A 17,968-nucleotide genomic window follows, 5' to 3' on the forward strand; every position below is an offset into this window, starting at 1 on the left:
TTGTCTGTTCTGTAACTAAACATTTCATCAGGTGACAGCTGCTGTGAGTGATGCTGTTTTTTGAACAGCCAGAAGGCAATGGTACCTGGGCTTTGCCAGGTGAGTTTGCTTGACTTGTATGCTGAAAGCAGCATTAGCCTCTCCAGCCTCCTCTCTCATGAGAACGTAGACCAGGAAGGATTGTATTATCCAAAATATGAAGTGATTGACAGTTTCAGGACCAAGCTGCTGAATAATTTGAAAACCAGAGTTTACTGCAAGAAACTGGCCCACAATTGAGTTGGAAGTCCAGAGTATGAGGAGGCATATATTTCCCATAAGATAAGTCATAAAGCAAGCGGGTCATCATAAGTTTACACGCTCTCTTGATGCTCATCTTTAATTTCAGGCAGGAGCTTTGTGAATTGGGCACGGGTAGTATTTGTGACTGTGAAGTTACTTTTTATCTCATGTCTGGAAATGCATGTTGTACCCAACAGTGGCAGTGAGTCTGGGAAGAGGAAGGCTTCAGCCTCCCTCATGACCTGAGTACATCTGTAGGCTAATGCAGTAAGTAGCGTGTAAGACTTTCTGGAAGTAAGGTAGGGACTATTCAGAGATGTCAGTTCTCAAAGAGTGCTTGTAGCTTGAAAGGCAAATGTAAGTTCGGAAGGATAAAAATACTTTTGGGCATTTTTGCAACTTGATCACCTAAAAGCCTCTAAGGTTATTAGGTAGCTCAGACATGTCTAATCTTATAAATATATGACCTCTAGGCAGTGTGTGTTCTTTCTTTTGCAGTACCCCCTCCTGATTTTCTTTTCCATGGACTGATGTAGACTTAACAGCTGACATAAAGAGGGCAGAGGGGGAAGCTATTTTGCAGTAATGTCTTCAAAAGTATACAACAGCAGAAAGAAAGTCTATGTTTACTGCTAATTGAGAACAATTATTTTACTGCTGTTGTGGAAAATTTCCATCTTCTGTGACCTGTAGGCTGTCATTCTAGTTTTAGGTGTTGTACTGTTGCAAGTGTGCTTGTCTCTGTGTTACAGCAGTTCAGTGCCTGTAAGTTTCTAGTAAGTTGTGTATATTCTCAGCTTCAGAAAAAAATGTTACAGGATAGAAAAGCTTTTTGGGTATACTAATGTATGTGGGTACTCCTGCTCCATAACAGTACAGGGAAGAGGAAGGAATAAATTTTGAGTTCGTGTCAGAAGGTGGTGGTATGCATGATGGTCTTTAATGTCTTGTGGTACAGCCACACTCCTCAGTCATTGCTTTAGCCTGATCATCGGGAATTCTTTAATGTGCACAAGTGATGCTGTTAATTATGACTGTAATGTGGATGCATGGCTGATTAATTCAGAGATTGTGAGTTTAAGCTGCAAGCTGTTCTGAAGGTATGGGATTGAGTCTCCAACCTTTGTTCATGGAGTTGGGTGGTAAGGGGTGAGGTTTGTGTGTTTATGGTGGTTGCTGTTGGTAAGGAGATGTGCTGTGCCTGTGGGGTGCAGAGCAGATAGGCTAGTCCTTTTCTTCAGTTGTGTGGATAGGAAAGCCAATAAATTAGCAAGGACAGTGAGTCTGTTGTGTTTGAAGAGTCTGACTTGTTTTGCTTGCTATCAGGCTCTACTTTTCTGTCCCTAAACTTTTTGTTTTAGTATACTCTTTCCTTCCTGTTCTGTGGTAGAGGCTGAGATGCATATCTTCCTGTTGTGTAGAGGTTTGTTAATTTTGTCTCTTTCCCCATCCTCTCTTTCAGCACAGGGCACAGAGACTCTGGCTGTTGTGCACGTACAGGATGTCTCCCATTGACACCTGGATTGTTGGGAGCCTGTAGAAAGTTTCTGTTATCCAATGTGTGTGAACGTGTGTCCTGAAAGCAAACTGGGAATAGTATTAGTTGGGTAGGCAGTATGAGAAGGATGCACTTTCACAGCATAGGAGGAAGCTGGAGATGGCAGGCAAGGGGCAAGGAGATGTTTTGGAGTGTAGGGGTCAATGGAGCATGGTGCTCTACCTCCTTTAAACCCAGTGTGTGTAGGAAACCAGCCTTCACGGGTTTTGTGGCTTATAGGAGAATTCCAGAGGAGTGCTCTCACCTGCTAAAGCATTGGTTTGGAAAGTAGTTTCTTGAACTTAAAATTTCCATTATACGTGAGGAACAGTGAGTAACTCAAGCATTTCTCTGTGCAGGATAGCATTTTAATTTTAGTTTAAGTATTTAAAATTCCTATGAAAATGCAAATTACTCCCCTCTGATCTACTCACATTTTGTTTTATGTGATTTGCAGTGCACTCTGCATTACTTGGCAGAGAGGAAGAAACCCTTTTCCAGGTAATTTGAGTAATGGGAAATAGGTCTCCATTAGTTGCATAGCTACTGGTGAAATGCTTAACATAGTTGTGGGATTAGTCTAAAACATGGATGAGATGTACTGGGCTGTGCATTTGTGATGTGATTAAGTCATCAAGCACTGGTCTAAATATGCACCTCTGCGCTGTGTTATGTGTCAGCTCTTGACACATCCGGTGGGACAGCTTGGGTTCTGCCTTTCTGCCAGTGATGTGCAGTTGGCTGTTTTGTGTGAGGTTTGTTTGCAGTTACGGGTCACAGAGTGTGGGTTTGGGGATGTTACCGCTGCCGAGCAAAGCAGTGTTTTGGGGGTTTTATTATTCAAAACTGTTGATATCACTGTGAGCTGTTCTTTGGTAAACCATTCATCTGTGATAAACTTTCCTTAAATCCATGCCAGGTTTTACAATCAATAAACTGTAGTTACATGAAAAATTGAGCTAATGTTCACTTGAGGTAGAAAACCTGTCTGTGAGAATATGTGCACACAAAAAACCTGTTAGAAAAATTATGTGAACTATGAAGATTTGTAATGGTCACCTGAAACCTGTGGAATTAAAAATAAGGTTATATTTTCGAGGCAGAGATTGACATTTCCTTTAGTTTCCATTTTCAGTCACAGTGTTAACAAATGTAAGATTTTTGCATTGGCCTCAGCCAAAGTACCTAAAGTGAGGGGTAGCTGGTTGTCTTAGGAGTAATGAGAGGGGTGGAGGGAAGGAACTTGTCCTTTCTTCAGGTGATGGAGCCTTAAGGTGAGAGGTGGCCAGTGAGCTTGGACACACCTGGAAACTTCTACATCCTCCACCACAGCACCCTTGTAGAGCATGGATAGTTCTGCTGTGGGAGAAAAGATTTTTCTTTACTCTGATGATCTTTAAATTGCTTAATGCCTGTCATTGTTATTTCAGTCAGCAGTTGTTATAGCTGAAACTGCCAATTTTCTGGTTTTGTGACTCTGGTAGAGTTGGTGATAGTATTGTTGAGCCTGTTGTTTCCCCTTTGGTATGCTGCACAGAGCGGGTGCTTGGGAGTGGAAATTTAAGATCTGGTTACTTGGGTGTTTTAATAATTTCTGGGAACTTCGTTTTTTTTACAAACCAAATGTCCAGTCTGAATTCCTTAGATGAGGTGATTCTTCAGTCTAAAGCCTGCAGGGGAGTGACATTTGAGAGGAACTGACTCTTGCAGTCAGGAAGAAAGTTTTGGCGTCGCTCAGATGCATGTTACTGTGTGTGAAGATAGCTGATGATCAGTCTGAGAGGTCTGGAGCACAGAATGCACAAAAATATGAGAAATTGAATGTAGTATTTCTATGCTGTGTTAGCCCTGGTTACGCTATGTATGGTTAGGTTGCCCAAGATGCGCACTGTTTGAGTATTGGCATTGCAACCTTGTCACTCATCACTCATCAACTAAGACTCTGTTGAGACTATATTGTCAATGTGACTTTGCGACTTTGGAAAAACAAGACCTTGGGAAATTTCTGCTCTTTGAGTTGTAACCTCTGGACTTCTTGACTTGTGACCACTCTCCCAGGGTAGCTCAGCCTTGTTGAAGGGACATGAGGGCACTTGAGCTGTGTGTAGTTAGTGAGGGCTGCGTGTCCTGCTGGGTCACTTGCCCAGCGCTTGCTGCTGTGCTTGTGTGTCTCCCGCAGCAAGTAGTTTGGTCTGTTAACTCCAGGGAGATTTATGGATAACATGAGCTGTAAGCCATAGCCTGAAAAAAAATCTGTCTCTGGGGCTTGAGTAGTGTTACATGGGGATTTGGAAGGGCTGCCATAGGATGTGATAGGCAAATGCTCTGGTGTCTCCCTGGCCACCCTGGATGGAGATAAGAGGGGAATCGTTAACCCTCATGGTGCAGCTTTTGAGGAGCAGAGACCCTGGGGGGTGTCTTCCTTCCTCTGGGCTGGGGAGGAGGCAACAGTATCTCTGATATTGATTGCCCTTTTAATGAGCGTTTCAGGGAGATGGAGGCTAACAGTTTCAGTAGTTGCCCCTATTTACAAAAGGCTAGCACCGCTAAACACCCATTCAGTGGTGGAGCATCATGCTAATGTGTTCTCTGCGGGTTACCTTAGTCGTGCCCAAGGGCTATGGGCATTTTGCTCCAAATGCAAATGAGCTGGGAAATCTGGAGGGAAATCACCTTAAATTTAGTAGATAGTCTTGGAAGGAAGGAATTGTTTCTAGATCTGCATGCAAGGTCAGCACCAGAGGGTGGGTGGCTGCCTGCAGTAGTGAGGTGAATTCAGCCTTCTTTTTGCCTCACTTAAGACTTCGGGTCTGGCTTCTGGAGTATTGGGAGATAAAGGCCAAGCCCATTCAAGACTCTTGAGCTTCTGTTTCCTTACCTGTAAAAAGGAGTTTAAACTTGGAGCTCAGTAATACCGAATTATTCATATGGCACTCCTTGATGCTTCTCTGATTTTTTTTTTTAAGGCACTACCTTGGGTAAAGAACTAATTTTCTTCCTGTAACTTAAGATGTTTATCCTACTTGGAAATATGGGCACCACTGACCTGTTTGGCTTACTGTATGGGGTTTTGTTGAGCATATTCTAGGATAATACAGGTGTAAAAGACCAGGAAGTAGAGGAAATGATAAAAGAGAAAGAATGAATCTATTTCTATTCTAAGTAAATGGGCAATATGTTGAAGCTGTGCTGGAGGGGAAGAGAAAAGATCACTGGTGAAAAAGATTGCTGGTGAAAGTAGCTGGATTTTGATAAGAGAGAAGAGGAAGCAAATAAAGAAAACAGTGTGATCAAAGTGGAAATAATCTGATCAGAGAGAGAAAGGTCATATGCTTTGCTTTCCAGGCTGACAGTAGAGCTCTTTTTTTATTTAAAGTGAGTGTATGGCCTTCAGATTGCACTAATATATGTTCCTTACACTGACATGGATTTTGTATTTCCTTGCTTAAAATCCTGGATTTAGTAGGAACATTTGAAATACTGCTTCCGCCAAGAAATTAATTTGGTATGGTGTCTTTAACAGGTATACATGTGAGGTTTTGATTAGATTTTTAGCAGTTCATCTTTTAAATTCTTTTTCTTTTTGCCAGATTATGTCTACTTCGAAAATTCTTCAAGTAACCCATATTTGATACGAAGAATAGAAGAGCTCAACAAGGTAAACAAATTCTTCTGTCAAGACTTGGAAGTTAATTGAATTTATGATCTGTTTGATTTGAATAAAATCAAAAGAATTCTTTAGCAGTTCTCTGGTAATTAGAAGTTTAAAAATACTTCTGTCCTCATAATTTTCTGGAATGCTTTAAGACCTGCTAGATTATTCTCCTTTGGTATGAAAGGACGGAACATAAAGGTAGGTCATTCTCAAGGTGATTATGCCCACCTGTAGGGCAGGAAATTTCTGCAGTTCTTCAATTCAGTGCCAAGATCTTCTGATATGAAGATAATATAACAGTTTGCCTAGAGGATGGAGAGCTTTGTAATTTGATCATTCCTGGGGGAGACTCTTGCTCAGCCAGAAGGTTTGGAGCTATTATCTGCTTCCTTAGACTTTGTCTTTGCTGGTTGTCCTTTGGGCCGGTGTATTATTTAATCTGCCAAATTTCCCTTTCATTGGATCTAAAAGGGAAGCATGATAGCTTGTATGTGGGAAGCCAGCTGAAGTCCTCGATGCTGAAATTTCATCTAGTTAAGGAGGGAAGAGTATTCTGAAGCCATTACTGTGTCCTAAACACGCCTCTTTCTCAGGTTTAATACCAGCGTGTCTTTTGTAATGTTGCTGTTTTGGATTTGAATTTAAATTAACTGACTAAAACTAGGTCTTTTTCTTTAGTGGTGGAAAAACATGTCTTTCTAAAGCAGTTACTTGGAAGAGAAAATTTATCAGTATAATGACAAATAAAGAATCTGAAGGCCTAGGACATCCTTGTAACACCTTCTTTTTAGTGGAGGTGCTTTGCAGAAATACTTTGTCTTCCATTAAGGACACAAGAGTGAGTTCCTAATATATTCCCAGTGGGTCCATAGATGAGGTATCAATAGCTGTATTCCATCAGTTACAGGGTGCAGATTTGTTGATCACTTCATAGGAAAGTGTTGTTTTCCCCTCTTTTCCCTCCTGATTCTTCCCCCCTATGAAAAAAGAACTTTCAGCCTGGGTCTGTCATCTTACTGCAACTTTTGTTCAAGCTGTCATTTCTCTGACCTACTCTTTGAAATGGGTCTTTCAGGTTGAAATGAATCATGTGTCTAGCATTGCCTTTTTTTTTTTCCACTGGGTGTAAATGAAGCCTGGGCAATTAGAAGTAGTAGATGGTTTTACATTATAGCTGTCTGTGTTTTAACAAGATGGCTCCTGCCTTTGTATTTTTGTTCCTCAAAATTTAAAAGTTCTGAACTATTTAACAGAAAAGGATAGAAATTTTGCAGCCTCTGTACCAAAAACTGGTCGGCTGCAAGGGGGAATATTTATGCATGTAGGTATTGTCTGATACTTTTTTACTTCGTGTTAGGAAAACTAGTATTATAAAAGATGAAACTTTTTTCCTCCATTCACATCTTATCAACAAGCATGTATATCAGTTTTTATTTTGTTCCCTTGTGGACAGACTGCTGGTCCACTACCTTTTCTGCAGACTTTCCGGAGGGGAGTTTCCGTCTTAGTCTTCTAGTTTCTTAAACTGTGTGCCATTATTATGGTTTTCAAGGATGCTTCAGTAGTAGGATACAACTCTCTTCTTCAGTTGTGCTTTCATTATTTGTTGATTTATTTTAGAGACAGTAGATTGGCTGGGGCTGGTAGAAACCAGTAGGTGTATTTCCCCTAGAGTTTGTTTAAAACCAGTTTCACAATTTGGCAGATACCGTCTTACAAGAGATTCATCACCTACATAATTTTAAAAGTTTTAAGAAAAAAAATCCCAAACCTTTCAAAAATCAAGACTTTTTGTATGTTGTCACTGGTGTGGAGTTTATTGCCTGGTGCAGCTTCCTTGGTTCTCCTTTTAGAATGATTTTGTTAGCTCACCAGTGCTGTCAGAGAAGGAAAACCTTGTGTGATTTCTTTTGTGAAAGCAATAATGGCTGGGTTTGTTCTTGTTTTCTTACTGTCCTACAGAGTTTGGAGAACAGCCTAAACCTGAACTCTGTTATATTTCACAGTTATTTTTATTAGGACTTTAAAGATGCTTTTGAATTCTGCTAAATGTAGGCATCACCTGAAAAGTAGCAAGTGTGTTTTCTCACCCCTTTAAGCATCTGTAACTGCTAGAAATGGTGATCCCACAGAAACAACTGGGAGGGAAGGGCCAAACTCTGTTTCCCTGCAGTGGCATGGACCACACCAGAGTTTGTTAGATTGTGTGTGTGCAGCTGGAGGGTGCTAAAAGGTGATGCTAAGTAGCTCTTGTGCAAAATTCCAAATTACGAAGTTTTCTAGTTTGGTGTGTGCAGTTCCATTCTTGATTTGTGCTCATTTTTTTTCTTTTTTCCTGTTTCAGACTGCCAATGGAAATGTGGAAGCAAAGGTGGTGTGCTTCTACAGAAGAAGAGACATATCAAGTACACTTATTGTATTGGCAGACAAACATGCAAGTAAGCTTGTTTGTGTTCAAATTGCTTCTATGCAAAAATGCCAAACTTGGATAAAACTTCCATATTGCAGTTCCAAATATCAATATTATGATTTTTAAATGTCCTTTTCCTGTACCTATCTTCAGCAAATTGCATTACTTCTTTGGCTGACCCCCCTCCCAGCCCCCACTTCTCTCTCCTCCCCCACCCCCCCCACCCCCTCATTTGATGTATGGCTTGGTATCCCATGGTAGGGACAGGATAGAAGGTTTCAGATAGGGCTGAATAAAGGCATCTTATTGCTTCATAGAAGTTACTTGCCCTTATCCCCAAAATTAAGACATTCTTCTTGCTGTCTCATATATCACTTCTCATGAATGATTCTGTTTGGTTAAAAGGTTAAAAAAAAAACAAACGTCAAACTTTCTTTTATTCAAATAGTCTGATCATAAGAAACTGACTTGAAACATGGCCGGCTTGAACATGGCTAACAGGAATTCTCTTTACATTTCAATATTAGCAATGTTTTTCTCAGTGGCAGCTTTTTTCTGAATATGCTCAGTAAATACATTTTAAAAGCACTGAATCTTAGGACATCGTATCACTATTTTGAATACGCCAAGTCCTTGTGTTAGGAAAATACTGTCTACGTTGAGAGGAGACTTGAAAACTGTTAACTTTTTTTGAGTATTGTACTTTGTGATCTAATAAACGTGAAGCTAAACTATCGTAAAATTTGGGGCATTGTTCATACTACCTTACTTTGTCCTCATTTGCATGTATGTGTTGCATAACTCATTTATTGAATTTTATTATCTTACAGAATGTTGTGTTAACTTATGTTGGCATGTACTTCTCTGTCAAGGAGGTTGTAGGCATGTGAGATACCTAGCTGAGTGGGGATGGAAGCTTATTTCTAAAAAAAAAAAATTTAGTGTTACAATTCTCTTTCAATTATAGAAACAGTTTTAAAATTCTAAGTGCATACAAAAACCAGTTATGTGTCAGCGTAGATGAGAAGCTTGCCTGTATAAATCTGTAAGGCAAGATACTGCAAAAAAAAAAAAATTCAGATAGTTTGAAAAAAAAAAAAAGCACATAAAATAGTTGAGAAGCTGCTGTAGATCTGTGCATTCTAAAATCTCAGAACTGGGTGAGCATGGAGCCCTAACTGGCTCACAAAGGGAGTATCCGTCTCTGGGGGAGAAATAGTGCAACATATTACATGTTGTTGGGTACTTTATCTGGCATGCTTCCAGCCTGTTTGACTCCATTCTAGTTGCCACTGAGGATTAGGTTTAGGTTCATTACACCTTTCTCTGCCAGTTCAGCATCCCTCTCATCCCGTCCTTGCAAGGTGATGGACACAGTACTAACAAAACAGAGAGTTACCAAAACAGGCATGTTGAAAGGGAGAAAAAGAGTAAGCAGGTGGAGTTACTAAAATGTTTTTACTTATAAACAATGGAGTATGTGGGATATAGGTGTTCAGATCGTTTAAAAGTTAGCAAAAAGCATGGATAGCCATATCACTCATTGTAATTCAAGGATCTCCTGTAGGCACATACATAAATGAAAAAGAAGCAATTGGATCTGGGCATGTCAAAATTATGATTTAGCTGCCAAGCATCATTGCCTTTTAATGTGCTGCTTAGTGTATATGTGAATAGACTGTGATGTATATGTAATACAGATCTACATAGTTGTACTGCATGGGGATTGATTAAATCAGATATTCAGTTTTAACAATGAATAGAATGTCTTGCTGTGTTCTCAGTGCTGTAGTGCTGTTGGGGAAAACATGCAGCAAAACTTGCCCCTTATTGATAAATTTGGATATTTTCTGTTTTAGATTCAAGTCCAAATAAGTCCTTCCATTGCAACCATGCCTTGGAAAAAAAAAATCACGTGGCACTGAGATGAGAGCTGGCTGCGTTGCAGAATTGTGATAGCAGGCAAAGCTTTTTTGATATCTCTTCAGTGCAGCAGTACTCATTTTATCCGAGAAAACTGAGGCTTAATAGGAGCTTCATCATAACAACATGTCTATTGATTCCTTCGTCTGTGTCTCACTTCACTAGATTTAGTAAAGGAAGCAGGTAGGAATGATTCAAAGAAATGCACATCTCAGGCTGAAAATTAAAAATATTTGAACCCATATAAATACTCTTTGAACCTGCAAAGGCTGATTTCTTTTTCTGATAAGAATTTTAAGGGTTTTTTTAAATGCAAAGAAGTAATTCATTGTTCATATGAATATGTTTTTGAAAGACAGGAAATTTCTCTTATAGCACAATCCTATTAACAGAGCCACTGAAGACAACTGAGGCTGTCTCTTAGTATAAATTTCATTAGTAACTACATTTTTTCCACTATGTTTCTTTCTGGTGCAGAATAAAATTGCAACTAAATGACTTCCATTTATGTAGATAAATGTGCTGTTGTGTGGCTTCCATTCTTTTTAAGCGGGGAGAAGAGAGTAAAATTAAGCTTTTGGATGGCCATTAGTTATTTACTCTGAAGAAAAAAAATCTACATCTTGCATGATATAATGAAATTAAATTTTGTGGATGTTAAGATTCTAGTACGGATACTCAACACTGTCACTGACTCTGAGTTCATTTCCATAAAGTCTCCTGTTGCCTCATTTTGATGCATTTGCAGTAGATGTACGTATCTGCATCGCTGATCTTTTAACTGCCTTTGTTCAGCTGATTAATGGAGCTTTCTGACTGCAGACATTTCTGGATTCACACAGTCTTCTGTTTAAGATGCCTTTATTTTAGACCTACTGTTGAGATCAATGCAGTGAGAGAACCAACTAATGGGAAGATACGGCCAGAACATGAATGGAAAAAGTATATGTATATTTCGTAATATTTTTTTTCTCTTCCAATAAAGGAAGGAAAAAATGTGATTGTGAAACGAATGTTTCAAAGTCTAAAAAAAAAAGTGCTTATGCGTTAGCTTGTATAATCCATCAGATATCTGAAATAGATGTTTGAGATATGTTGTCTTTTCTCATAACTCTTTATAAAGAGAAATGAGTCGGAAGCACCTTATTCTCTAGTTGGTGACTGTAAATTAGTACCTGATGTGTGCAACCTGATTCTTGGATTTGATCTGTGATCTTACTATTTTTAGCATAAGATATAAGGCTCGTCCAGGCTGTCCTATAAATCTTTCAGCCTTATAATGGCTTCCATACGTTGTTAGCACTTTTCATTCATAAGCCTCTTTAATCAATTCACAAATTATTCTAGGGAATTTCTCCACCTGATTCTGAAATGAACTTGCTTCACCAGTAGGAGACGTTCTCAGGAGACATTACCAGATGTTCTTGCCCAGAGACTTTGTAGTGGTTTAAGACAGAGTATTGTATGCAAACAAGATTGCAGGCAGAACTTGATGGAAGAGAAGTGGGAGAAGCTTGAAAAGAGCTCTTCAAGCTACTGTTGGATGCTATGACTATGTATTTTCTCCCTATGTAACTTATATATAATGTCTTATTTACCGCATTGTATAAGAAACTATATATTTCCAACAGCAGGAATACAACCTCCTGTCCCCTCTTTCTCACTACCCGCCCCCAGTCACCCCCAGTTACTGGTGATCTGTCTGATGACCACAGTTTTTGCTTCATTAAAAACATTTATCCTGATTTGTAAAACAGTGCGGTCTCTAGTTGGTAGTGGTTGGAGAACTGTGAGTAGTTAGTTCCGGCGGTTTGGCAGGTTTATGGTTAGCTTTCAGCAGCTAGTGTTTGGGTGCCAGGCACAGTTGGCAACATGGTTTTGTAAGTGCCAAGCTTCTAAAGATAAATCTCTTGCAGTTGTGAGGTGTCATTACTCAGTCAGTCCACAAGTTGCATGAGACCTGTGTGCCTAAACAGGTAGATGGTTTTTTAAGTTTGGGGTTTTTTTAAATATTAGGTAACACAAGTCAAAATGCAATTTGACAACAGCTTCACAAATGAGTTCATTTATTTCTTCCATTTTCTTCAAACACCTCACGTGCAGATTTAAGAGGAGTTGAATTCATTAATCCACTAGTTACTCTTTTGGCTCTGTTATTACTGAGAAGAAACTGTGATTATTCTCTTCTGGGGGTGGTGCAGTGATGAAAGATAAGCTAAGTGCCCCAAATAGTGTCCGTTTGCTCTGTATGCTACCTGTAATGGTGGCCATGTCTGCAAAAGACAGTCACAAAAAGTTTTGGAAGGAGTCGTAGTGGGATGTCTTGATAATATGGCAAACTCCTGAAGTGTCAAGGTATGAGGATTTCTGTTCGTTAAAACTTTCACTGTATTTCCTATAGCTATAAATCAATATCTTGGTTTTGGTAAAGAGAAGATGAATGAGGCAGATGCTTAATATAGACCATTTGAAACTGGACCTAGGAGAAGGAATGTGGTAGTGTATTGTTAATTTCTTCAAATGCCAATGCTTCTATAATGTCCTTCCAAGCTGTTTAATTGGTCTGTTATAGTACCAAGAGTTCAAGCTTCCTTTGCTGCTGAAGGAACTGTTGACAGGTCAATAGCATTGGTTTTACTCTGTTTCCCCATGCTGTGACCCCAATCTTTTCCTTTCCTTTTTTTTTTTTTTAAAACATTTTGTTGTTAGTGATACTATGCTAAATAATTATAGTAATAATAGTTGACATGCCTGAGGGATGGGATGTGATCCAGAGGGACCTGGGCAAGCTTGAGAAGTGGGCTTGTGTGAACCTGATGAGGTTCAACAAGTCTAAGTGCCAAGGTCCTGCACATGGGTCAGGGCAACCCCCAATATCAGTACAGGCCAGGGGATGAAGGGACTGAGAGCAGCCCTATGGAGAAGGACTTGGGGATGCTGGTGGATTAAAAGCTGGACATGAGCCAACAACGTACTCGCACAGCCCAGAAGGCTTAACTGTATCCTGGGCCACATCAAAAGAAGCGTGGCCAGCAGGTCGTGGAGATGATTCTGCCCCTCTGTTCTGCTCTGGCAAGCCCCCACCTGGAGTGCTGGGTCCAGCTCTGGGGTCCTCAGCACAGGAAGGACACGGACCTGTTGGAGCAGGTCCAGAGGAGGGCAACAAAAATGGTCAGAGGGATGGAACACCTCTCCTACATGGACAGGCTGAGAGAGTTGGGGTTGTTCAGCCTGGACAAGAGAAGGCTCCAGGGAGACCTTATTGCAGCCTTTCAGTACTTAAAGGGGGCTTTTAAGAAAGATGCAGATAAACCTTTTAGTAGGGCCTGTAGCAAAAGGACGTGGGGTAATGGTTTTAAATGAAAAGAGGGCAGATTTATACTAGATATGAGGAAGAAATTTTCTACAATGAGGGTGGTGAAACACTGGCACAGGCTGCCCAGAGAGGTGGTAGATGCCCCATGCCTGGAAACATTCAGGATCAGGCTGGACAGGGCTCTGAGCAACCTGATCTAGTTGAAGATGCCCTACTGATTGTAGGGGGGTTGGACTAGATGACCTCTAAAGATCCCTTCCAACCCAAATCATTCTATGATTCTAATGTTTCTGTTACTATGACTGTCTCCCAACCTGGATAACCTTATGTGCTCTCTAACCTAATTTTGGTATCTCGTTTGTCTTTGTGTATTTCTGAATTCTGACATGTAGCTACTTGTACAACACTCAGAATCCAGAGAAAGGGCTGGTGCTTTCAACCTCTGATGTTGTAGAAAGCCCAATTTTCTCGTGTCTGACAAATATTGATGTTTAATTTCGTGTCTCACACACCCAGTCATTTTAAATTAGTTACTGCCTGTTGAGTTTGTCCTGCCAACTCAAAGTTTACTCTTCCCAATTATTTTTCCCCATATATGTTGGTTTTCACACGAGTCTCATTGTTTGTTTCCAATCTGCCTGTCTCATCTTCAATATAAGTCATCTTCAGGCTTTGTTAATGTGCTATTAATGATTCTGTCATCAAATACCAAATAATACTTAATCTAATACACTCCTTGCAGGATTCCACTGGCTACTTCCACATAGCTGATATATTAGTGTTTGTATTAAGACTAAATGTTTAGTTTTAAATCTGCACAAGCACATCTGTTGAGCTGAGAGATTAATTTTGAAGTAAGGCTTTATGAGAGCATTGGAGTCCCAATGTACTGCACCTACTGTATTCCCATACCACTTATTCTGCAGTACTGCCATAAACGCAGGCAAGTCTTTCTGAAAAGATTTTTATTTTTATTTTTATATCTATACCTAAAAATGTATGGGGTTTTTTGGAGTGGTGTGGGTTTTTTTTTTTAAAGACTATGGTCCTTATTTCTCAAGGGTCACCATCCTCAAGGATGAAGTCTGCTTCAGTTAGAGCTTGAGTGCTTGGGCTCTAGGAGGGCAAAACACAGGCTTGTACTGGAACCTGAGGCTGGGCCAGCCCCTGTTGTGGTTTACAGTTTGACTGAAGCCTTTGCCATCTGCATAGAGGCAGCGAGGTGATATTAGTTACAGTTTTTGTCAAAGCCACTGTTGCATGACTTCAGGGAGACAGAGAGGTTCCTGTGCTGGATCCCGCCCTGTATTCTCCTCCTTCCCTTAGTTCCAAATGCAATTGCCAGGTGATTATTTTCAGTACTAAATCATGGCTTTAGAAAAGCAGGGAAGATGCGTGTGTAGATTTGTTATTTCTTGGAATATTCCTACCTCTGTCTTCATGAACTATGACAATTTTACATCAGGGCAAGGGGCGGGGGGAGTTGTTTGTTACCTGTAGAGATGTCTGTCTTTTAAAAACAAACAAAAAACCCCTTTTTCTTTTGAAAGGCTGTGCATAGCAGAGCTGGCATAAGAAGAAAATGTGTCTCCCACCTTTCTTATTTTATTACAAAAGCTAGGCACATAAATAAAACACTAGTTGGAAGATGAGTCTAGCTGAAGGGATGTGGTTCTGGAGATTAGCTTGGTTGTGATGGGTGGTTTCATTTTGTCTGTAGATTTGATTGGCACATAGTTGTTAATATATTTTTTTTAAATGTAATTTTTAAAAGCTCTAGGCTATTAAATACACTGAAGATATTAGGTTGCTCCATATGGTATTTTTCCTGTATTATACAGTGCACTACTCATTCTCCAAAAGCTCTTGTAAGGGCAGGCCTGAATGCCTTTTCATTTGTGCATCCTTCGGATTTTAGGCGAGCTAGCTTGGAACTTGCTGACCTGTTTGTGGATTGCTGCTGGTGTATTTATAGTGTAGGTCAGCAGCCACAATATTAATTTTCAACTAAAACAGAATCCATTTCAGTAAATAAATTGCAGAACCATGAAACTGTGGCAGAAATGTAAATTTGGTGTTGTAGTTCCTAGGAAAATATTGAAATTTAAGTACATGCTGCTGGACGCTTAACAGCTCACGTGGTGTAAGAGCTATTGTATGTTGCAGTGTGGTTTAATTATGCTACTGTGTTTTTTCTTCCTTTTTGGAGCAGCTTACCTGAGGGGCACATAAACCCCAAGTTTTTTTCCAGGACAGTAAAACGGTGATAAATTGTGGGGAACCTGAAAGGTGCATAATTTTTTGTCACACCCTTTGGCATAATGGTGGCCTATTTAAAACTAGGTGCAATTTTAGTGTTGTATAAAATGGAGATCTCTGTTTGCTTTCTTTTGAGATAACTGTGAGATTTATAGTTAACTAATCTTAAGGGTATATCAGTCATAACTGTGCCTGTATGTGTTTCTCACTAGAAATGTTTCTTGGCAGCAACTGTTGAATTAAGCTGCAGGCATAAGTCTGCTCTCTTTTGAAGAGTACTGCTGCTGTAAAATTAGAGTTTTACTATTATTCATGTATGAGACTTTACAGCTCATTCTACTATGGTCAGTGAAACTTATCCCAGAGTTTTGGAATAAGCAGTAACAGCCTTAATTTCATAGGGAAGGAAAAAGTCATGTTTCCTTTCGCAGTTCTTCATCACAGAGAAGCTTTGCAGCTTTCTTGGAGTGTTTTGGCTTCCACAGCTTTATCTTGCATAATTGACAGGATGCTTGCTAATAAACACAAAACATACTAATAATTTATTTTTTACAAGAAAGGTGCCTAAAGATGTTTTGGATCAGTTGTGTATCGGTGTGGTTGTAACTTCATATATTTACTTTGGCATTTGTTTAAAAACTGGTTGGATGGAGATTGGATAGCTCAAAGGCAGCGATTGTGGATTCTGACTGCAGAATAAAGCAAGCTTTTGAAATGCAGGAGTATTGCAGTCAAATGTGTGTGGTGTAGTAGGGTAGGGCGGGTCGCAAGACTTGCCTTAGGTACTTGGTTGCATGCCAGTTAATCTTGTCATTGTGATATGTTGGCTGTGATTGGGTTGAAGACAATAAAACACACTAAATAAATAAACTAACCTTTTCAGTGAGCATTTCTGGCAAAAGGTGTTGAAGTTGGGATAGGACAGCCTGGGATATCCTGAAAGAGGAGCAGGGTCTAATATAGCTGATGCCTGGCAAAGAGGAAAGACTTAGCTTTTACTGTCTCACTTATCGTGTGTTAGCTTCTTCCCGATGAATCTTAACGGTGCAGTGATGGTCTCCCAAGAGCAGCTCTCTTCTGTCTGTTGGTAGCAGATTTGTGTGACTTTCAGCTTGGTGAGCCAGTGTGGCCCATGTGTACCTGGAATGCTTTGATCCCGGTGGTGAATAAATACAATTCTTCAGAAGCATAATTTAAACGCTATACTAATTATCTAATTTTTAGTTGGCTGAAATGTGGGGATTCAGGTGAAGTTAGATTTAATCTAAATTATGTGTATTATTTAGCGAAGGTTTTGGAGTAGCTCATCCCGACTGGCTCAGAGTCAATACTTGCACTGTTCTTGATTATCGATTTTGTCTCTCTTTAACTAGGAGAAATGGAAGAAGAGATGGAAAATCCAGAAATGGTTGATTTACCAGAGAAACAGAAGCATCAGCTACGACATCGTGAGTTGTTTCTCTCACGACAGCTGGAATCTCTGCCAGCCACACACATTAGGTAATGACTATTTTTTCCAATGCTTTTTATTAAAAAACCAAATGGCTTTATTATTATTCAAGTATTCTTCAGTGTAAGATTAAATTGTGTACAACTTCAGTAATACTATCTTGTGAACCCCATGAGCATTTAAGATGTTTTCATAAAATGTGTTACTCTCTCTTTTTTTTTTTTTTTTTTTTTTAGAGGCAAATGCAGCGTTACTCTGTTAAATGAGACAGAATCCCTTAAATCATATCTGGAACGGGAGGTATGAACCATTTTGTGAATTGTCAAGTTTGAACAGTTTATTCTGGCACAATATAGGGTTGGTGGCTTTTTACAAGTTTTCTAAAAAGAAGGTGGTTCTTTCATTTCTACACATACTGTATGGGCATTGACAGTAGGAAGCTTTAGCCTCCATACAGTTTTCATTCTGGTATAAAACTTGGTGGATCTAGAGGCCAGAGCTGCTGTTTACAATCTTATGACAGTAAGCTGCCTTTCCCACTGTAAAGGGAGCCCTACTTGCTCATCAGCCTGGCAGTCTGGAAGTTCTAACTTGGAGGCTTATGCCCCAGATGGACAGGGTGGAAGATGGAGTAAATATGAAGAGAGGGCAAGCCAGCAAGCAGTAATTCTATATATTTTCTTTATCCTGAAATCTTACTGATTTATGTTCATATTGTTTAAGCTTCAACTTGCCTCAGATTTCTGAGGAACTTAGTTCCCTGGGTTTTGAGTTCACTGTTGTTTACCTATAGTCTTAACATGCCACCACAGACACTGAGGTCCTTGAAAAACTACTGTTGATTAACTTCTCTGCAGAAATTTTGACAATGTGGCTATTTAAAGGTACCTCAAACTGAACACTTGAAATGGAATTGTATTGTGCTGTTAATCGCTATTCGAAATATAAATCCTTGATTGTATGTTTTCAGGTATTTTGGGATTTTAAAAATTATATTTGTTATTCTTTTAGATATATTTATATACCTTTATTTGTGGCTAGACCTCGGCTGCCAGCTGGGTTTGACAGTCTTGGAATTTGACAATCTGGGAGCTTTACCTTGGGAGATCGACGGACAGTTTCAGTATATTATTATT

The 17,968-nt window shown here is 39.6% G+C and overlaps 1 protein-coding gene across 3 annotated transcripts in view; it reads left to right on the top strand.

Annotated features, from left to right (window-relative positions):
* Positions 1-17,968, top strand: part of MTA1 (metastasis associated 1) — an 89,236-nt gene that overhangs the window by 14,005 nt on the left and 57,263 nt on the right. For all 3 annotated transcript variants that reach the window (XM_075097148.1, XM_075097150.1, XM_075097149.1), the window contains exons 2-5: positions 5,410-5,477; positions 7,819-7,912; positions 16,756-16,882; positions 17,069-17,132. In XM_075097148.1, the coding sequence (XP_074953249.1) occupies positions 5,410-5,477; positions 7,819-7,912; positions 16,756-16,882; positions 17,069-17,132 (353 nt within the window). The remainder of the gene's footprint in view (positions 1-5,409; positions 5,478-7,818; positions 7,913-16,755; positions 16,883-17,068; positions 17,133-17,968) is intronic.

The sequence above is a fragment of the Phalacrocorax aristotelis genome, chromosome 6 (genome assembly GCF_949628215.1).
Source record: "Phalacrocorax aristotelis chromosome 6, bGulAri2.1, whole genome shotgun sequence".
NCBI lineage: Eukaryota > Metazoa > Chordata > Aves > Suliformes > Phalacrocoracidae > Phalacrocorax > Phalacrocorax aristotelis.